The sequence below is a fragment of the Hyla sarda genome, chromosome 8 (genome assembly GCF_029499605.1).
Source record: "Hyla sarda isolate aHylSar1 chromosome 8, aHylSar1.hap1, whole genome shotgun sequence".
NCBI lineage: Eukaryota > Metazoa > Chordata > Amphibia > Anura > Hylidae > Hyla > Hyla sarda.
Window position 1 is genome coordinate 130,886,172 of NC_079196.1, and position 23,415 is coordinate 130,909,586.

The 23,415-nt window shown below is 45.3% G+C and overlaps 1 protein-coding gene across 1 annotated transcript in view; it reads left to right on the forward strand.

The window, feature by feature from the left end:
• The first annotated feature begins 1,507 nt into the window (after nt 1–1,507).
• The window catches only part of SLC40A1 (solute carrier family 40 member 1), a 141,078-nt gene continuing 119,170 nt past the window's right edge, over nt 1,508–23,415 (forward strand). Inside the window, exons 1-2 of the mRNA XM_056534078.1 lie at nt 1,508–1,799; nt 1,907–1,974. Of these exons, the coding sequence (XP_056390053.1) occupies nt 1,760–1,799; nt 1,907–1,974 (108 nt within the window). The 5' untranslated portion in view covers nt 1,508–1,759. The remainder of the gene's footprint in view (nt 1,800–1,906; nt 1,975–23,415) is intronic.

Consider the following 23,415-nt stretch of genomic DNA (forward strand, 5'->3'; position numbering starts at 1 on the left):
GAGCTGCCGCGCAAAATTTGCTGCATCGCAAACTTGCAGCCCGATACTCACTGTAAGCCCCTGCCCATGTGAACGTACCCTGTACATTCACAGGGGGGGGGGGGGGGGGGGCCTCCAGCTGTTGCAAAACTACTACTCCCAGCATGCCTGAGAATGTTTGGGAGTTGTGGTTTTGCAACAGCTGGAGGTACACGGGTTGGGAAACACTGAGTTAGGAAACAATGTTTCCCAACCAGTGTGCCTCCAGCTGTTGCAAAACCACAACTCCCAAACATTCTCAGGCATGCTGGGAGTAGTAGTTCGGCAACATCTTTAGAGCCAGATGTTGCCGAACTACAACTCCCAGCATGCTTGGAGTTGTAGTTTTGCAACATCTGGAGGACTACAGTTTGCAGACCACTAATACAGTGGTTCCCAATCTGTGCCCTTCCAGATGTTGCAAAACTACAACTCCCAGTATGCCAAAACTGTGCAGGCATGCTGGGAGTTGTAGTTCTGCAACATCTGAAGGGCCAGATGTTACAGAACTACAACTCCCAGCATGCCTGTACAGTAAGGATGAGGATGTGTAGTTTTGCAACATCTGGAAGGGCACAGTGGTCCAAAAACTGTGGACCTCCAGAAGTTGCAAAACTGCAACTCCCAGCATGCCCAGACGCCAAGGGCTGTCTGGGCATGCTGGGAGTTGTAGTTTACAGGGTCCCAATACAGCAATGCATGTCGCTTTACGGCGACGTGCATTGCTGTAAAGGGCCCGACCGCGGCTGAAGATCTACTCACCTGTCGCCGCCACCGCCGCCTACATGGCCCCCCTCGGCGTTTGCCCTGGATGCCTGCTGAAGCATTTCAGCAGGCATCCGGTTCCGATCTCTGCCCGGCGAGCGGCAGAGACCGGAAAACGCCAGGACGTACGGGGACGTCCTGGGTCCTTAAAGCCCAGGGTGCGGGGACGTCCCCGTATGTCCTGGGTCCTTAAGAGGTTAAGGTTCCCAAATAATATTCAGCAATTATGTTTAAAAACACAGGTTTACTGCAGAGGGATAAGAAGAGAATGAGGGTATGAGGGTTTTTTTTTTCCCTCTGGATCAACTCAGTAGGGACTCATTAGGGTTATAGGTTGAACTTGATGGACTCTGGTCTTTTTTCAACCTTATGAATTATGTTACTATGTTATGGACTATGAGAAAAGGTTAATTTGTCATAGACATCTAGAAGAAAATGCTTGAAGAAGAAACCAACTTCAGTGAATAAGAAGCTGGCCGAATAAGAAACCAGAAGTTACCTGTAACCCGACCATGGTACATAGCTACAGCTGGAAAGGCCACTAGCTTTACTGTAGTCACATGACTAGTTACATGCTTTGCACACAATACAGATCGCACTCTGCAATGCGGGGCAGTCTGAAGTGGGTGGTCCTATGCAGATCTGTTCGAGCCCATTGGCTGCGACTTTGGCCGTGTGCAAGCACTTCTTTTGTAAGGGTGGCAAATCCTATAAAAGACAGGACAAGGAAAGCTGTAAACATAACAACTGAGATTGGCCACTAAGGCTCTGTAAAGGGGAGCTGGAAAGGGGAAACAGGGCTTCCAGTTCGCCGGATTCCCTGCTTCTCAACCTTCTATAAGGCCATTGCTTTCCAACTTCAGCTACAGTGATAGCTAAGTTTGGAAAGAAAGAAAAAGGGAGTTCGATTCTTGCATTCATTTTGTTTAACGCTTAGTAACGTCAGATTCGATTGACATTGTTATTAGAAATCATCATGGCAAGGTCAAGGGCTACAAAGTCTGAAGGATGTTGCGGTGAGTGCATTTAACTTTAGGTTCATTCCTGGTTTCAGCTTTGTCAGATATTTATGAATTGCTGTTAGTGACCTACTGATACTTAATGGCATATTCTTCTCTTGTAGGATCATTTGTCAGCTATTTTACCTCTGCAAAATTTCTTATGTACCTTGGTCACTCTTTGTCTACTTGGGTGAGTTGAAATCCCGGGTTTTTTTTATGTAATAAATGTCAGTAAATGATGTGATTGATATGCTGACTTTATGAATCTCTGCCTTGAAATGTACTAAATAGGTTTTGCATGTTAATTTTACAATCTCTAGTTTTAATTCCCTGACACATTTTTAGAAAAACATACAATAGTGATATGAGCGTGAAGGGTTTATACTAACTTTCTTTTAACTGAAAAAAGTATCACAGCTGTGTGCCCCCCCCCCCCCCCCAACCTCTGAAATAGTCTGCTACTATCTTCTCTCCTTGCTTTTTTTTCCATTTAGTCAGCAAATTAATTCATTTTAGAGAAAACCTTTCCTGTTCTGAAACCAGAAAAAAATGAGGAATAACTGTTTTAAAACAGCTAGGAAAGGGCCTTTCAATTTGCCAATCTTGTTTGCCACAAGAGATCTCTCTGCACGCAGTAAGTGCTAAATATAAGCTTCTACTTGTTTGAATATTCAGTGAAACACTGCAGAAAGCGCAATAGTGTGATTGACATGCAGAGGAAAGTCTGTAATTTACTTGCTTATTGCATAAACTGCTTTGCATTCCGTGCAGAGTCCACAAAAAGAATGAACAGGTTAATTCTTTCTGCAGACATGGAAAACAGAGCTCTTTTTGGCACATAAATCCTGCCGTGTGCATTGTGCAGCAGAATCCCATTGACTTCAGTAGGACTCTGCTGCTCCAGAATCCTGGCAGAATTCCAATGCAGAATTCCACACAAAAATTCTGTGTGAACATGGCTTTAGGATCAATGTTTGCTTCAGGGCCCACATGCGCAGGAAATGGCCCAAAAGTATTTCATTTTTGATGAGGACCATTGTTATTGTCCCTCTTCAGCCTATATAACATCTGCCTGTTACTCCCTTGGCCCAGGTGCCCCATTTTTTACTCTTGGGACTTGTTGGTATCGGCTCTTCTAGCATAAAAGCCCATGAAGATATGGTTACGTGATATGTGTTTTGCACCATGAAGAATTAAAGAAGACCTGTGGTTAGTTATTGTAACCTTTGATATGGCTTAGGGGGCGATTATATAACTTTTTGTAGTATGTATATACTTTGTTTGGGCTGTATTCGGTGCGGTCTGATGGGGTTTGCATATGTAATGTCCGGAGGTGTGTATTCCGTGCTGGCCAAGATCCGATTCACTGAGCGATTGCACCGCTGAATACACACCTTTGAACATGAAATATTTGTGGTGTCCCGGTACAGGACCTAGTCCTGTACCATCCTTAAGTCCCCTCAGCATCAGCATTGGAAGAGGTCTGCACCTGGCCAGCCTCCGACAAGGCCAGAGTGGAGCAGATCTTTGAGGGACTATATCAAGTGTTCGAGTCTCACTCCCTATCTGAGGTACATCTCCGCATGTATGAAAGACAGCAGAAACCAAGTGAGACCCTTTGGGCCTATGCTGTAGCTTTGCAAAATGCCTTAGAGACGGTCCAGAGGTTAAAGGGCATCATGCCCGAGCAGGGTAACAAAGTGCTCATGGACAGATTTATAGACGTGGGACAAGGCACAACTTAGAAAGCTCGCAGTGCAGAATCCTAGCTTGTCTTTCCCTGCCTTTAAGAGATTGAGTCATTGAGTCAGGGCCCGAGACAGAAAGAAGATAGTGTCCCTTCCACTGAAACGTCAGGAGCATCTGCTAGACCAATACCACCATCACCGCCTGCTCCTGCACCATTACCTGCCCCTACAATCCCTGCGGCCTCCGAATTACAAAGTGTACGATAGGAGATTGGCCAGTTACTAAGGCCGTTAAAGAACTAGCTAGCAGGTCCAACCCATCTAACCAAGAGACACATCCACCCAGAAAACCTGCTCCCCATCCTGCTAATCCACCTAATTACCCCCCTGTCAGGCCTCCAGGGACTCAGTGGCCCTTCTGCAGCCATTGCAATAAAGCCAGGCATTGGAAAACCCAGTGTTGGGCTTTAAACGGGAATCCCCTAAGGTCGAGGAGCGGCCCTCAGGAGCATCATCACTAGGTCCAGATGCAACATACACCAAGTCAGGACTTTCCCTTTACGTTGTTCCCTGCCCCTATGTAAAGGTTGTTGTGGAGGGGGTGCAGTTAGAGGCCCTCATTGATACAGGTTTCCAGGTGTCTACAATACCTAAAGATGTTTTTATAGATACAGGGGTCCCGAATTATTATGTGAACCTGATGACGTGGACTTTAAAGTGATGGTAGGGAACGGGAAACCAGTACCCAGGCATTGGTACTGGGAGCCCACCATTCAAGTGGGAGAGTATGTCCTCTGAGGACAAGGTGTAATTGTAACTAATGTGATTGATAAAGGGGCAGCGGAGTTCATCCTAGGCATGAACATTATGAGACATTGTTTTGAGGATATAGTAGGGTCCTTGCATGCATCTCTCCCTCACATGTCACCCTCAGGCCGGCGAGCTGCACAACACCATCTGAAGACTCTGCAAGCAGAACAAAAATTCGTCAACCGTTGAGGGGAAATCTGCTGAGTGAGCATTCATGATATATGGTCCGTAATCCTACAGCCCCAGACGGAGACAATCATCTGGTGCCATGCCTGACCAGGGGTGAAGAATCAGGATTATTAGCGTTGCTGGAGCCGATGCAGCTAGAAGACTACCCCTTGGTCCCTGCAGCTAGGAGCCTAGTTACAGTGTCTAACGGAAGAGTCCCGGTCCTGGTAGTCAACTTGTCTGATGTTGCCACCAGGCTGCTGAAGTATACTCCTGTTGCTCAGCTATATCATCTTGGGCCCAAGGACATACTGACCAAATTGCAAGTAGCTTGACAGCGGACCGCCCAGACCGTCCACGGAGCCGACAGCAGCCATCCAGAGCCGTGGTGGACTCAGCTGCAAATAGGGGATGAGAATACCCCAAGAGACCAGGTTGGCAGAGTTATTCAAGTGGCCCAACAATACCAGGAGGCCTTCAGCAAGCACCCTACTGATTTTGGCTGGACCACGATGATCCAGCACGGGATCCTTACAGGTGATAGTCCTCAAATTAAGGAAAGGCACCGTCCGGTGGCCCCGGGTATGTACCAGACAGTCAAGAAAATGCTGACCGAGATGAAGGAGGCTAACATCATCCAGGAGAGCCAAAGTCCCTGGGCCGCTCCTTTAGTCCTGGTCAAGAAAAAAGATGGGACTATCCATTTCTGCGTGGACTACCGGAAGCTGAAGAACGTCACTCACAAAAATGCCTACCCTCTACCTCGGATTGAAGAGTCTTTGACTGCCTTGGGATCAGCCGCCTACTTCTCTACTCTGGACTTGACCAGTGGATATTGGCAAGTGCCGATAGCTGAGGAAGATAGGGAGAAGACGGCTTTTGTCACCCCGATGGGGTTATACAAATTCAAGAGTATGCCTTTTGGGCTATGCAACGCCCCTGCTACCTTTCAACACCTAATGGAACAATGCCTAGGACATCTCAACTTCCAAAGCGTGTTATTGTATCTGGATGATGTCATTGTCTACTCCAAAACTAATCAAGAGCACCTGGACCACTTGACAGAGGTATTTCAAGTCTTGATCCGTCATGGACTGAAGATTAAACCCTCTAAGTGTCATCTGCTGAAATCACGGGTCCACTATCTCGGCCATGTCGTCAGCACGGAGATTGTTCAGCCTGATCCAGGAAAAGTGAGTGTCAAGGACTGGCCTACCCCACGCACGGTGAAGGACGTTAGGAGCTTCCTGGGATTCGCTGACTACTACTGCCGCTTCATCCCCCACTTCGCACAGATTTCTGGACCTCTTACAGCTCTCCTCCGGGGTACCGCAAAGGAAAACTATAACGGAAGGAGCAAGAAACAGCATTCAGGGCTCTGAAATGTCTACTTACCGAGCCGCCTATCCTGGCATATCCTGATTATGGTCAACCCTTCAGGTTGTACAATGATGCCAGCTTTGAAGGCCTGGGAGCTGTCCGGTCCCAGCTTCAAAAAGGGAAAGAAAGGGTGATAAGCCTATGCCAGCAGACATCTGCGAGGAGCGGAGAAGAACAACTCCAATTACAGTTCCTTCAAGCTGGAGCTCCTCACCATGTACTGGGGAGTTACCAAAAAGTTCAAGGACTATCTAGCCGCTACCCCTTTCACCATCTACACAGACAACAACCCACTGGCTCATCTTAACACGGCCACGTTTTGAGCCATTGAACAGCGTTGGGCCTCGAGGCTAGCCAACTATGACTTCAACATCAAATACCGAAGTGGCAAGTCTAATGTGAATGTGGATGTGCTATCTCGCATGGCCCCTGGCGAGGAACCACCTGTCGAGGACAAATGGGAAGATGTGGAGATGCCCCCATTTTATCAGATGTTCGTGAGTCAGAATGTTTTGACTACACTGGAAGATGGTGAGCCCAGGTCTAGCCACAGGAGGAGAGTCGAGTCATGGGGGATCTGTTGGACTACCTGCTCATGAAGAAGGTACCAACCCGTCTACACCGGTCTCAATGTGATTATGAACTGAAGAGGTTGTGGTGCCAAAGAAAACCGACTGTTTGTACACAAGGGACTGTTGTACAGGAATTCTTTGGATCCAGTCTCTGGTGAGCGACTCCATCAGATCCTGATTCCCATAAGAGATGCTACAATGGTCCTAAATGCCTACCACGATCAGTCGGGACACTTTGGAATCCACAAGATCGAAGCCACCATCAGACAAGGTTCTATTGGATCGGGATGCTGGAAGACATTGCAAAAGGTGCGGTGAATGTACTGTCTGTAACGTCACCAAGAATCTCCGCAAGGATGCGAGAGCACCCCAACATTCCATCGAAACTGAAAGGCCTAACCAGCTGGTCGCTTTGGACCATGTCAAGTTGTTCTCTACTCGGTCTGGATACACCTACGTCCTCACCATGGTAGATCACTACTCCAAGTGGGTGGTGGTAGTACCTGTCAGGGACCTCACAGCAAAGACCGCTGCGCAGATGTTCTACGCCAACTGGGTCCAGACCCTGGGATGTCCGGAGTCAGTCCTCACGGACCGGAGAAGAGCCTTTGAGGCTCAATTGTTCCAGGAATTGTGTTTAATGACTGCAAGAAGCTCCGGTCCACAGCTTACAGGGGAATGGAATATGTGAGCGCACCAATCAGGTATTCATACATATGCTGCGAGTAGCGTCAGTATCCAAGCACGAAGAGTGGTCTCGGCTATTGCCTTATCTGTTGGAGATATACAACAACACCATCCACTGCTCCACAGGGTACACTCCCTTCTTCCTAATAATGGGACGGCATGGACAACTTCCAAAAGACCGAGCATTTGGGTTACAAGCACCCTTCAACAACTCTCCACAGGTCTCGCAAGACTGGATCTCTGATCATCAGAGGAGAATTCAGGAAGCTAAGGAGATTGTTGGGAAGAAGATGTGGGGGGGGGGCCCAAGAAAGGCAACAGAGAGATTACAACCACCACGCCTCTGCTAAGCTGTTAAAACTGGGAGACAGAGTTTGGCTGCGGAAATTCCCCAGGACACACAAGTCGGATTCTATCTCGGAGACGGAACCTTAAACTATAACTGCCATGCTATACCCAGACTCAGATGTCTAAGAGGTCCAGAAGACTGGATTTGAACCGCAGGTGGTTCATCAGAACAGAATTAAACTGTGCCTCAGAGAGGACCTGCCTGAACCTCCTCCTCTGGCTCCCACTACTGCTAGACCCGTGAGGGAACATGTGCCAGGAGAGGGAATCCATCCATCAATGGATATACAGATGTTCTCATCCAACCAGCCTGCCGTCTTTTGCGCAATGCCATATCCAGCTCCAGCACAACCATCTCTGGTTTCCTCACCTGCTGAGTCTGTCTCCCGATTAGTGTTGAGCGGCATAGGCCATATTCGAATTCGCGAATATTCGCGAATATATGGACGAATATTCGTCATATATTCGCGAATATTCGCATATTCGTAATATTCTCGTCTTATTTTCGCATCTGCGAAATTTCGCGTATGTGAAAATTAACATATGCAAAAATTAGCATATACGTAAATTCACACAGTAGTATTAGAGCAGTGGTCTTCAAACTGTGGCCCTCCAGATGTTGCACAACTACAATTCCCAGCCGTTGGCTGTCCGGGCATGCTGGGAGTTGTAGTTTTGCAACATCTGGAGGGCCACAGTTTGAAGACCGCTGTATTAGAGCCTTCTTTAAACCACACAAGCTGGAAGCAGAGAGGGATGATCACTATGATTTGTACTGTGAAAAAAAAACCACAAAAAAAACTAAACGAATATTCGTAATTACGAATATATTGTGCTATATTCGCGAATATTCGCGAATTCGCGAATATTCGCGAATTCGCGAATATGTGATATTCGCGAATAAAATTTGCATTGCGAATATTCGCGAGCAACACTACTCCCGATGCAACTATCTCCAATCAAGATCTGAACTCCTCAGTTCACATGGATCCCACTAGTCCAGGACCAAGTTCAACTCCTGACTCCAGCCGTCTAGCTGCTCCTTCTATGACCGGAACAGCAAGAGCTCCAGAAGAAGAGGGCACTCCTGAGACCCAAGAGGTGGTGTTGCGTCGGTCTCAAAGGTCTACACAAGGCCAATTGCCAATTAGATACCAAAACTGACTTCATTCATGCACATAAAATTCAGTACACCTAAAAACTTCATTAGTGTACATCTACAAGTTTAGTGCACATAATTCACTAAATTCATATATCTATCTCACCAGTACACAAGTCAATGTGTATTAGGGACTGTAACCTGTTCCATACCAGTCCATTCCACTGTTATGCACAAAATGTCATGTACTAATGTGTTCTTTTTGTCTCCACGTGTTCAGGATGCTTTTGTGGCCAGAAAGTATTCCTGTAGCTAACTTAAAATGCACATAAACAGTAAAGGTAACAGTATGTGTAAATGTTATCTAAATAAAGAGTTCTAGGGGTAAGTGTGTAGTACCGATAGACCCTAGCAGCTAAGGAATTGTGCAGAAAGCCTCAGGCAACCCAATCCGCAACCAGTGTTTAACAAAGGAAATAATGAGAGGTATAGTAACTGCATATCCATGAAAAAAAATTATAAGTAAGAGTGAGATAATGTCAAGTATGTAGTAGCATTGTAGTCATTATACATACCATATATAGCAGTCAAATGTCAATAAAATTGTCAGTCATAGTCAATTGTCATTCATAGTCACGTGTCAAATATCAGTCATAGTACAATGTCGGTAAGATTGTTAGCTATTCATGATTCATGCATAGTCATTAGAGATGCATAATCAAATCAAATAAATATGCCTATACTAAAGAAAAGGGTATTAAGACAAAACATAACATAATAGTCATGTTATTGAGGAATGTTAATATTTAGTGAGTCGTAGGCAAAAATCTAGTCCTTATCATCCTGTTTCATCCTGTTGCGAAAGTTACAGAGCATGTATGGACATTCTCAAATGCACAGAGACTCTATATTTTTCATTATTATTCTACTGTTCTTCAGCCTGAAATGGGACATTGTGATTAAATGCTTCAGGACTGCATCCGGCCCCATGGCCACTTCGCTCCTCTACCTAAGGGGACAGATGACTTATTGAGTAAGGGAGTTAGTGGTGTCCCGGTACAGGACCTAGTCCTGTACCATCCTTATGTCCCCTCAGCAAGAGTCCCTTGAGTCCATAGGGCTCTCCTGCAGGCCCCCCCCCCCCCCCGCTCACCTTCTTATTGTTCTATTTAAGCGCATTGTATATATTGTGTATGCATTGTCAATATGTATAAAGTTTGTACAAATGTATGAAAGTGTTAGTCATGTGAACCACTTTCATGTGACATACCCAGAGTACCTTGGGCACAGGACCCACAGGCTTTGCAACCAATGGGCTTTAGTAGATGAGAGCCTGTAGTTACATAGTTACATAGTTAGTACGGTCGAAAAAAGACATATGTCCATCAAGTTCAACCAGGGAATTAAGGGGTAGGGGTAGTCTCTCAGTTAGCTTTTTTTCTCTCAGTTCCTGGCATTCAAGAAAGCATAAACTCCTGTATACTGCAAATTCATCTCATCTAGGCCAAAGCCTAAAGAAACGCAGCCACTTCTAAAACGTGAGTTACAATTCTCTCTACAAATCCAGTGACTACTACTCAGCTAAGGAATATATTAGTAGCACAGTGGCCTGCCTAAATATCTCAATAACTACAAGTACCAGCAAGCCTGCAAGGTATCCTGTGTCCCGGTTGCCTCTGAAGGAACTACATAATTGTAAAGACTGTTGCCTAAGCATTTCAAGTAAAAGTTCTAGTTTATTCAGAATCCTTGCTGTGGACATTCCTTTATTACAAAATGTTTTTGGGTTGGTTGATGGCGGTTACCATACTGGAATAAGCACATCCTGGCGTCACGAACACTAAGGGGTTAACAACATATTGCCCCCCAATGTTAATACTACCAGACCCTGCTACATACTGCAACACCTCAGTCACCACATATTTAGTCACAATAATTTCTTATTTAAATTGTGTAAGTAAACATTAGCGGAGATATGAAATTTGCTTACTACAGTACCTAGATTTCTATTTTTACAAAGTTACTTTGCCACCCCATTTTTATAACCCTCTATCACTTTTGTTCTACATTATCTTTTTTTTTTTTTACAGCATGACAGATGACTTGTCATGCTGAGCTAAGGCCATTTTGACCTTTAGCACACATCTTTGTTGAAACAGCTTAAAAGAGGAGAAAAAAAAATCTGTAAAGTTGCATGTTGCTCAGTATCTTTGGGCCACCATGCCCCTACTACATTTAACTTGTTGCTGTGTATTAAGGATGAGGATATAATTGAATACAAGAAGATGGATATTGATGGTATACAATGTACTTAATGGCGTACTACTGTTTGCGCTATATACTTTATGTTCTCTTAAAGCCTGAGTTTGTAGTTGTGTCATCACAATTTTTGTGCTTTCTAACTAACTAGATGGCATATATGTAATGTAACTTTGCCTCTCCATCTGTGTTATACATTGTTTGACATCTGTATCAGATTATATGAGCCCCTCTTTCGGTCACTGTGTCCATAGAAACATAGAAACATAGAATGTGTCAGCATATAAGAACCATTTGGCCTATCTAGTCTGCCCAATATCCTATCCTATCAATAGTCCCTGGCCCTATCTTATATCTTAATATATTTGTACAATTTTAACGTGTCTGAATTAACATAAATAGTTTTTTGTGTATTACCGTAGTCCCATGTACATTTTTCTTGTATTTTTGTTTGTTAGTTTTTGCTCACTTGGACAAATATTACTTGGTTACTAATAGCTACCTAGGTTGATTTTGTTTTCTTTTTAAACCCCTGGGGATGCAGGGCATTAAATTACACCCTCTCCACCTGGGCTTTAACGCACCTGAGATGCTTTCACTTAACACTCTGTTTCCGAGAGAGTTTCTTCGTGACATATTCTATTTTAAGACAGTAGTAAATTTTCCTTGATACTTGCATATTTTAAAATTTATGGACAATTTAGCATTTTTCTAACTTTGAAACTCTCTGCATGGAAGGAAAATGCACATGCAAAATAAATTATATATTAATTCACATATAAAATAAGTTGGCATCATAAAGTTTTTACTTTTTGAAGACATTAGAGGACTGCATTTTTCAGGGACCAGTTCAGTTTGAGGTGAATTTGAGAGGCCTTTCTGTAACAAATTCCTGCATTATATAAAGTGCAAAGTATTCAAAATTGCATTCAGAAAGTTTGTTAACCCTTTAGGTGTTTTATAGGAATAGTAGCAAAGTGGAGGAGAAAACTCCTCTAAATCTTGCAAAACTGCAACTCCTAGCATGCACGAACAGCAAACGGCTGTCTTGCCATGCTGGGATTTGTAGTTGCGTACCTCCAGCTGTTGTAAAACTACATCTCCCAGCATGCCCTTTGACGATCAGTACATGCTGGGAGTTGTAGTTTTACAATAGCTGGAGGCACACTGGTTGGAAAATACTGAGTTAGGTAACAGAACCTAACCGAAGGTTTTCCAACCAGTGTGCCTCCAGCTGTTGCAAATTACAACTCCCAGCATGCACGGTCTGTCAGTGCATGCTGTGAGTAGTAATTTTGCAACAGCTGGAGGTTTGCCCCCCCCCCCCCCCCCGCCCCATGTGAATGTACAGGGTACAGGCGGGTTTACAGTGAGTTTCCTGCTTCAAGTTTGAGCTGCGGCAAATTTTCCACCGCAGTGCAAACTCCTAGCGGGAAACTCACCGTAAACCCCTGCCCTTGTGAATGTAGCCTAAAAGCACTACACTTTACTACACTAACACAAAATAAAGGGTAAAACACTACATATAAACCTCCTTACACTGTCCCCCCAATAAAAATGAAAACGTATAGTACGGCAGTGTTTCCAAAACAGAGCCCCCAGCTGTTGCAAAACAACAACTCCCAGCATTTCCAGACAGCCACTGACTGTCCAGGCATGCTGGGAGTTTAACAACAGCTGGAGGCACCCTGTTTGTGAATCACTGATAGAATACACCTATGTCCACCCCTATGCAATCCCTAATGTAGTCTTCAAATATGCAGGGTGCTCTCTCACTTCGGAGCCGTGTCGTATTTCAAGGAAACAGTTTAGGGCCACATAAGGGGTATTTCCGTACTCAGGAGCAATTGTGTTACAAATTTTGCAGGGATTTTTTTTCCTTTTACCCCATATGAAAAGGAAAATTTGGGGTTTACACCAGCCTGTTAGTGTAAAAAAAAATGTAAAAATTTTACACTAACTTGCTGGTGTTGCCCCATATTTTTTATTTTCACAAGAGGTAAAAGGAAAAAAGACCCCCAAAATTTTTACGTAATTTCTCCTGAGTATGCAAATACCCCATATGTGGGCGTAAAATGCTCTGCGGACGCACAACAAGGCTCAGTAGAGAGAGCACACTATGTACATTTGAGGCCTATATTGGGGATTTGCACAGGGGTGGCTGATTTTACAGTGGTTCTGACATAAACGCAAAAAAATAAATACCCACGTGTGACCCCATTTTGGAAACTACACCCCTCACGGAACATAACAAGGGGTATTCACACAAAGTAGAAAGGTGGAGGATGGCACTACAGGCTTCTAAACAATCAGGTTCCCCGAAGGTACAGGTGCGATTCCCAGCGAGATCCACTCTCAGCGGTGCTCTAATCCAGAAGGCAACTGGCAGTACGCAATAATTCCAATAGAAAGGAAAAGAGGATGGCACTCGCAGGTTGGATGCAAAAAACTTGGATTTATTAGGTCACATAAATCAGGCGGGTACAATAGTATGGTAAGGAGCAGATAGAATGGAACAACGTCCGTTCACTTCTATTGGTTCCTGGAAGTGAGAGTGGTCAGATTTGCAAAAAAGGGCTATCCATAAGGTGAAAAAGTCTTAAGGGGTTAAGGAACATAACAAGGGTTACAGTGAGCCTTAACACCCCACATGTGTTTGACAAATTTCCGTTAAAGTTGGACGTTAAATTGAAAAATTAGATTTTTTTTCATTAAAATGCTTGTTACCCCAAATTTTTCATTTTCCGAAGGGATAACAGGAGAAAAATTGGTAACCTCGTTTCTTCTGAGTATGGAAATACCCCATATGTGGATGTAAAGTGCTCTGCAAGCACACTAGAGGGCTCAGAAGAGAAGGAGCAAAATTTGGCTTTTGGAAAGAGAACTTTGCCGAAATGATTTTTTTTTTTGGGGGGGGGGGGGGGAGCATGTCCCATTTAGGAAGCTCCAATGGTGCCAAAACAGCATAAACCCCCCCCCCCCCCCCCCACATGGCATGCTATTTGGGAAGCAGTGTAGTGAGCCTTAACACCCCACAGGTGTTAGACAAATTTACGTTAAAGTTGGACGTGAAAATGAAAAATGTGATTTTTTCATTTTCACAGACCACTATTCCAAAAATCCCTGCACCCTTTGTTACATTCCATAAGGGGTATAGTTTCAAAAATATGGTCACATGTGGGTGTTTTTTTTTATTTTTTATCTTTTGCGCTTATGTCACAAATTTAGGCCGCAAATGTATATAGTGCTCTCTCCCTCCTGAACCCTGTAGTGCACCTGAAAGAGCACTTTGGGTATTTCTGAACTCGGAAGAAATTGTGTTTCAAATTTTGGGGGTCTTTTTCTCCTTTTACCTCTTGTGGAAATTAAAAGTATGGAGCTACACCAGCATGTTAGTGTAAAAAATAAACCTTTTTTTTTTTTACACAAACATGCGGGTATAGCCCCCAACTTTTCTTTTTCATAAAGGGTAAAAGGAGAAAAAGCCCCCCAAAATTTGTAACACAATTTCTCACGAATACGGAAATACTCCATATGTGGCTTGAAATACGACAAGGTTCCAGTGTGAGAGAGCGCCATGTGCATTTGAGGCCTAAATGAGGGACTTGCATACCCTACGGCAGTGTTTCCTACACAGGGTGCTTCCAGCTGTTGCAGAACTACAACTCCCAGCATGCCTGGATAGTCAATGGCTGTTGACTAGAGTAGTTTTTTTTTATTTTTTACTGTAAGTACACACGGTCAGGTTTACAGTGAGTTTACCGCTACAAGTTTGGGAATCTTACTGTAAACCCGCCATGTGCTCTAGCTGTTGTATAACTACAACTCCCAGCATGCCCTGACAGTCAAAGGGCATGCTGGGAGTTGTAGTTATGCAACAGCTGGAGGCACACAACTATAACTCCTAGCATGCCCTTCGGCTGTGCATGCATGCTGCTAGTTGTAGTTATGCAACAGCTGGGGGCACTCTTTTTGATCGAAAAGAAGTGCCTCTAGTGGTCCCATAACTAAAACTCCCAGCATGTGCGGACAGCCGAAGGGCATGATGAGAGTTGTAGTTATGCAACAGCTGGAGGCACACAACTATAACTCCAAGCATGCCCTTTGGCTGTCTGTGCATGCTGGGAGTTGAAGTTATGCAAGAGCTAGTGGAAAAACCCTTGTTTTCCGGGTCATTGGGTGACCAAAGACTTGATTGGCCCGGTCAGAAGTCAATGTCAATTCACGGCGATTGCCGATAAGGGGGGTCTCAGGAGTTAACAGCAGTCATCCTGGCCTGATCACCGCATACCGTGATGCCGGTGATCGCGTAGATGCTCTTAGCAGCATCGTACATTTACGGCGCATGTCCTTAAGGGGTTAAGTAGTACAATAATAGGAAAAAATAAGTTGGGTATCTCTTTATTGCACTTGCCTACAGAATAAAGAGAGCATGTCATTTTTACCATAAAGTGCACTACATAAAACAACCCCCCCTTTAATAAAAAAAAAAGTTGCTAAATTCTGTTTTCTTTTCAGATCCCCTTGACATTTTTTTATAATGTTTGTGTCATCACAAAGTACATTTGGTCACAGTGGCTTAATTTGTCTTAGGCTGAGTTCACACTACATTTTGAAGATATGGGAACTGGATCCGGCTGGGGGGAGTGAAAACCTTGCACTCCTGTATCCCAGCCGGACCTGGCCTGTATCTCATTCATTTCAATGAGCCGACCGAAGTCATATAGGGACACCGGTCGGCTCATTTTTGCCCCGTATCCGGTTTTCTGACCGGATCTAAAACCGAGGTAGTTCACACTAAGTTTTGAAGATACAGGAACCTGATCCAGCTGGGGGGAGTGAAAATCAGGTTCTCCTGTATCCCAACCGGATCCGGTTCCCGTATCTTCAAAACGTAGTGTGAACCCACCCTTAGTGTTAAATTTGCGACTTTTCCTGTAACTTTTTGGTTTACACAAGAAATCAGGCTGTGTTGTTACATAGTTGTGGTGTTTGTGGTAACTTTAATGCAGCGGTAATGAATTTATTTGTTGCAGTGTAGAGTTCTGCATTGAGATTGGGATCCCGCGAGACCCAACCCAAAACCTGCGGGCAGTCAGGAGGCTGCTGCGGGTGCGGGCAGTCAGGCACTATGCAAATCCTGCAGCAGCCTTGGTGACTCAGCAGCAGCCCCACCCTCCAAGTACAGTCACCAGTCACTAATCAGGGTGGGGCTGCTGCTCCTTCTACCTGTCTCCTCCCCCTGCCGTAGTGCCGCCCTTTCATCCCCCACTCAGCCTCCTTGCCCTGGAGGATCAGTCAGTGACCCTCCATCTTCTGCTTCTGCTGCCACCCCCACCGCCACCGCCCGGGCCCCCTAAGGTATGTAAAAATGTCACACTCACTGTGTGCTGTGCTGTGGCCCCGGTGGTCGCTGATCCTCCCAGGGCCTCCGTCCGTGTCTGCTCTGCACTGCTATACACATGGGTGCAATGCTCTGCACATACCATTATGTATAGCAGTGTGTGTACTACACACACTGCTATACATGGGGAGTATGTGCAGTGCATTGCACCCTAGTGTCTGTATGTGTAGACTGCAGACAGAGCATTGCACCCTAGTGTCTTCTATAGACCTTAGGGTGCAATGCTCTACAGTCTGCAATACACATGGGAGGGTATGTGCAGAGCATTGCACCCTAGTCTATACTACAGACAAGGGTGCAATGCTCTGCACATACCCCCATCTGTATAGGAATGTCCATACACACACACACTGCTATACACATGGGGGGGTATGTGCAGACTGCAGAGCATTGCACCCTAGGGTCTTCTACAGACCCTAGGGTGCAATGCTCTGCAGTCTGCACATACCCTATGGGAGTTATAACAAAAAGTAAAAGAAAATAATAAAATAAAAAATTAACCCCTTCCCTAATAAAAGCTTGACTCCCCCTCCCCCTCACCTTTCCCAATTTTAAATAAAATAATGTAAAAAAAAAAAAAAAAAAGTATGTGGTATCACTGCATGCGTAAATGTCTGAACTATTAAAGTATAATGTTAATTAAATTGCACAGTTGATGGTGTACACGTAAAAAAAAAAAAAAAACTAAAGTACTAAATTGTGCATTTTTGGTCACTTCATATGTCATGAAAAATAATAAAAAGCGATCAAAAAGTCCCATTAAAACAAAAATGGTACCAATAAAAATTACAGACCACTGCGCAAAAAATTTGTCCTCATACATCCGCATAGGCCAGGTATGTGCAGAGCATTGCATCGGTCAGTGACCCAGGGCTTCTGAGTCTGCACAGTCACTGCTATTCACATCTGTACATACACTAGAGTGCAATGCATTGCACCATAGTGTCTGTACATTCCTGTGTTAGCAGGAGCGGGTGGGATTGGACAAACATTTCAGCGGGAACAGGCAGGAGTGGAGCAAACACCCTACAGGAGCGAGCGGGATTGGTCAAAATAGAATCATCAGGAGTGGGCAGGAGTGGGATTGAAATACCAGTCCTGTGCAGTCTATTGCAGTGCCCTTTGTCCCGAATCTATACAGGATCAGACTTTTCTTAAAAACTGCCTGTGGACAGCATTGGTAAAAAACTACAAAGTATAACACTGCTTGTGTATGTAGCACTGTTGTTTATGCTTATACAGTATGTGTGTATATATACTGGACTAATACGGCTACTCAAATTTACTATATATATATATATATATGTATAGTGGAAGGGATATAGCATCAATCCGATTGGCAACCGATTGGCAGCTGGGCTTCAACATGTAGAGACAGGGTGTAACCCCCCCCCCCCCCGCCCCCCCCCCCACGGGTGTGGACCCACTGTGCCACAAATGGCAGCTGGTCAGGCAGGATGGGCAAAACTGACACTTAGAAATAGCGCCAGACACAGCAATGCTGATTATAGTGTTTATTTACAAAGCCTAAAAACGGGCACAGATCAGGAACAGCAGACAGATCAGGCTTCAGGGCAGGAAAGTAACAGAGACCTTAGCAGATCAAAAACAACAAACTTGCTGAGGCCCAGAACAGCAGGTGTGGCTTCTTAAAATAGGGAGTGCCTTCCAAGGATTGGAAGGGGAACCACTAGGGATAGGGTTGCCACCCAGCCGGTACTTTACCGGTGGAGCTGGTATTTCCATCTTCCTGCAGATTAGCCCAGGGACTAACAGCTCAGGCACTGTCCAAGGGCTCGGGATAGAAATGAGGCCTGCTACCAGCAAGAACACTTACTAGGCATTAGAGAAGAGCGAATCAAAGCTGACAAACTCAAATTAGTTAAGAATTTCATGAAATATTCGATTTGCAATGAATGTGAATATCGCTGCGATTCTATTGCGCAAATCGCTTCATTAAACTCCATTTAATGTGGTCAAGGCTACAGGGCATCTAAAATGGTGGATCCACGTCAGTACATGGGGCAAAGAACGCTGGGAAGGTGGGAAGGGAAGGCGGGAAGGGTAGTAGGCGGGATGACCCTATATTACATGTAGGATGCAGCCAGTCACCCCTGTGATGTCACAGCCCTATATATTCGGCAGCCATTTTGTGGCTCGTCGTATCATTCATTACACTGCATAGAGATAGGACGGACATCGCTGTGTGTGTGTTACACAGAAAAGCTCATTCCAGCAGCGTTTCACATCCGAGTCACATCAGCGTTCTTGTGGACAGAGAGCAGTGTTTTTTTCACTGAAAAGGATTTTTACTGCAGCCATTAACCTCCCACTAACTTTGTTTAGCATTATATTACAGAGAGGGGCAGATAGCTGTGTGTTGCCTCATACATTTCAACAAGCTGCCTCAACTTCATAAACCTTAGCAGAGGAGGCAGGAATAATTTTTCAACGCAATTCTGTGTTTTTTTTTTTTCTACAACAAATCATCTGCTGGTTATACTAGTCTGTAGACAGTATAATACCCAGCAGTCCATTCCTAATAGTCTTTGACAGAGTGCAATTTTGTGGTTAGTACACAGCTTTTTTGTGCTGCAGCACTGTTGTGTACTGCTGGTGTTGTGCAAAAATATGTTTTTTTTTTAAAGCCTAATGTACCGCATTTTTCTACCCTCATAAGTGCATACCACATACGTACACCTAAGTGGTGTACTATTTTGTCCCTGTTAATCTGTCAAGGACCGAGATACTGTGAAAGTCCAGGCAAAAGCAATCACCGGCTGGTGTTGTCCTAAGATACTTTTTTAAGTGTACTATAGTGCATTTTTCTGCCCTCATAAGTGCATACCACACACCTACATCTAAGTAGTGTACTATTTTGTACCTGTTAACCTGTCAAGGGCCTAGATAATGTGAAAGTCCAGGCAAAAGTACACCCCTGCTGCTGTTCTAGACAAATACTGTTTTAAGCATAGTGAAGCGTATTGTACTCCCTTCATATACTCACTAAGTACTGTATATACTCGAGTATAAGCCAAGCTTTTCAGCACCATATTTCATGCCGAAAACTTCCCCCACAGCTTATACTCGAGTGATGGGAGAAAAAAAAACGCAGGCATACCGGTGGGGGTGGCGAGGGGATGGGCTGGGCCATCCATCGTCACCCATTTAAGCTGCAGGGACCGTCCGACTTCCAGTGGAGTGGGTGAGCCGGTCCGGGCTGTCCATCTTGACCAGGAGGCCCTATTCTCCGCTCCGGGCCGGCCCTGGACTAGTGACGCTGCATTGACGCCGCCGTATAGGGACCTCCGTGCGCATCAGACGTCCACAACGTCAGGAGCGTCCCTACGCAGCTGCGTCAATGCAAAGTAACTAGTCCAGGGACAGCCCGCAGCGGAGAAGAGGGCCTCTCGGTCAAGATGGATGGCCCAAACTGGCTCACCCTCCCCACTGGAAGTCGGACGGTCCCTGCATCGATATTGGACGGCTGCTAGGGAAGGATCGACAGAGTAGAGAACAAGAGAGTAGAGAACAAGAGAGGGGGGTCTGGATGATGACAGGGGGTATGATGGGGTCTGGATTTGATGGGGGGCAAGGGGATCTGTATGATGGGGGAATGAAAGGGGTTTTGATGATGACAGGGGGGACGAGGGGGGTCTGAATGATGACAGTGGGAGTCGTGATGAGAACATGTCACGAAAAAACAATCTTGGAATCAGAATGAAAGGTAAAAGCATCCCAGAGTTATTAAGTGATAATGGACAGATGTGCAAAAACGCTCTGGTTCTTAGGCTAGGTTCAGACTACGTAATTTCCGCCGGAATTTTCGCTTTGAAATTTCCGGCAGAAATTCTGCTTACTATAATGCATAGTGTAGTGAATGGTTTTCCGTTCACAAATTCACACTTCGGATTTTCCACTTCACAAATTCCGGATGAAAAATCCGCTAGAATATTTCCGCCTGAAGAAAGGGGTTGCTCTTTCTTCAGGCGGAAAATCCTAGCGGAACACATAGCAGTCTATAGGAGACTGCAGTGTCCGCACGGTCCTAGCGCCAACTAATTCAGTCAGCGCACGCGGAACTCGGAATCTCCGGGCGGAAAACAAAACAACAAACTTGCTGAGGCCCAGAACAGCAGGTGTGGCTTCTTAAAATAGGGAGTGCCTTCCAAGGATTGGAAGGGGAACCACTAGGGATAGGGTTGCCACCCAGCCGGTACTTTACCGGTGGAGCTGGTATTTCCATCTTCCTGCCGGTAATTTTGCATGTAAAATACCAGCCCGGCCAGAAGCAGATTAGCCCAGGGACTAACAGCTCAGGCACTGTCCAAGGGCCCGGGATAGAAATGAGGCCTGCTACCAGCAAGAACACTTACTAGGCATTAGAGATGAGCGAATCAAAGCTGACAAACTCAAATTAGTTAAGAATTTCATGAAATATTCGATTTGCAATGAATGTGAATATCGCTGCGATTCTATTGTGCAAATCGGTCAAGGCTACAGGGCATCTAAAATGGTGGATCCACGTCAGTACATGGGGCAAAGAACGCTGGGAAGGTGGGAAGGGAAGGCGGGAAGGGTAGTAGGCGGGATGACCCTATATTACATGTAGGATGCAGCCAGTCACCCCTGTGATGTCACAGCCCTATATATTCGGCAGCCATTTTGTGGCTCGTCGTATCATTCATTACACTGCATAGAGATAGGACGGACATCGCTGTGTGTGTGTTACACAGAAAAGCTCATTCCAGCAGCGTTTCACATCCGAGTCACATCAGCGTTCTTGTGGACAGAGAGCAGTGTTTTTTTCACTGAAAAGGATTTTTACTGCAGCCATTAACCTCCCACTAACTTTGTTTAGCATTATATTACAGAGAGGGGCAGATAGCTGTGTGTTGCCTCATACATTTCAACAAGCTGCCTCAACTTCATAAACCTTAGCAGAGGAGGCAGGAATAATTTTTCAACGCAATTCTGTGTTTTTTTTTTTCTACAACAAATCATCTGCTGGTTATACTAGTCTATAGACAGTATAATACCCAGCAGTCCATTCCTAATAGTCTTTGACAGAGTGCAATTTTGTGGTTAGTACACAGCTTTTTTGTGCTGCAGCACTGTTGTGTACTGCTGGTGTTGTGCAAAAATATGTTTTTTTTTAAAGCCTAATGTACCGCATTTTTCTACCCTCATAAGTGCATACCACATACGTACACCTAAGTGGTGTACTATTTTGTCCCTGTTAATCTGTCAAGGACCGAGATACTGTGAAAGTCCAGGCAAAAGCAATCACCGGCTGGTGTTGTCCTAAGATACTTTTTTAAGTGTACTATAGTGCATTTTTCTGCCCTCATAAGTGCATACCACACACCTACATCTAAGTAGTGTACTATTTTGTACCTGTTAACCTGTCAAGGGCCTAGATAATGTGAAAGTCCAGGCAAAAGTACACCCCTGCTGCTGTTCTAGACAAATACTGTTTTAAGCATAGTGAAGCGTATTGTACTCCCTTCATATACTCACTAAGTACTGTATATACTCGAGTATAAGCCAAGCTTTTCAGCACCATATTTCATGCCGAAAACTTCCCCCACAGCTTATACTCGAGTGATGGGAGAAAAAAAAACGCAGGCATACCGGTGGGGGTGGCGAGGGGATGGGCTGGGCCATCCATCGTCACCCATTTAAGCTGCAGGGACCGTCCGACTTCCAGTGGAGTGGGTGAGCCGGTCCGGGCTGTCCATCTTGACCAGGAGGCCCTATTCTCCGCTCCGGGCCGGCCCTGGACTAGTGACGCTGCATTGACGACGCCGTATAGGGACCTCCGTGCGCATCAGACGTCCACAACGTCAGGAGCGTCCCTACGCAGCTGCGTCAGTGCAAAGTAACTAGTCCAGGGCCAGCCCGCAGCGGAGAAGAGGGCCTCTCGGTCAAGATGGATGGCCCAAACTGGCTCACCCTCCCCACTGGAAGTCGGACGGTCCCTGCATCGATATTGGACGGCTGCTAGGGAAGGATCGACAGAGTAGAGAACAAGAGAGTAGAGAACAAGAGAGGGGGGTCTGGATGATGACAGGGGGTATGATGGGGTCTGGATTTGATGGGGGGCAAGGGGATCTGTATGATGGGGGAATGAAAGGGGTTTTGATGATGACAGGGGGGACGAGGGGGGTCTGAATGATGACAGTGGGAGTCGTGATGAGAACATGTCACAAAAAAACAATCTTGGAATCAGAATGAAAGGTAAAAGCATCCCAGAGTTATTAAGTGATAATGGACAGATGTGCAAAAACGCTCTGGTTCTTAGGCTAGGTTCAGACTACGTAATTTCCGCCGGAATTTTCGCTTTGAAATTTCCGGCAGAAATTCTGCTTACTATAATGCATAGTGTAGTGAATGGTTTTCCGTTCACAAATTCACACTTCGGATTTTCCACTTCACAAATTCCGGATGAAAAATCCGCTAGAATATTTCCGCCTGAAGAAAGGGGTTGCTCTTTCTTCAGGCGGAAAATCCTAGCGGAACACATAGCAGTCTATAGGAGACTGCAGTGTCCGCACGGTCCTAGCGCCAACTAATTCAGTCGGCGCACGCGGAACTCGGAATCTCCGGGCGGAAATTTTCTGCCCGGAGATTCCGTAGTTTGAACCTAGCTTTAAGGTGAAAATGGGCCTGGTCCTTAAAGGAGATATCCAATAGTGAAAAATCTGAAAATAAGTACCTGCCACAGGTTAGACCTTGACTCCATAATGCCACCGCACTTTTCATTATATGTCTGCCCCATCCTGTTTGTATGCTATGCCACTGTGAAAAGCCTGAGCTCCCATCATCCTCTTCACTCTGAAAAAAATGACTTCCTCTCAAGTCTGTAACATAATGTACACCCCCAAAGCCTGCCCATATCACGCCCTACTGTGTTAAATCTCTGCCCTTCTTATTGCTTACAGCTCCCCCCTGCTCTGTTTACACAGGACCTAACTTATCATGGGGAGGTTTCAAGTTTGCACAGGGAAAGCACTGAGCAGGAGATGTGTGAGGAGACATACTGCACTGCACGGGCTGGGGATGATTTCTATATGTGAGGAGACATACTGCACTGCACGGGCTGGGGATGATTTCTATATGTGAGGAGACATATTACACTGCAGGGGCTGGGGATGATTTCTATATGTGAGGAGACATATTACACTGCAGGGGCTGGGGATGATTTCTATATGTG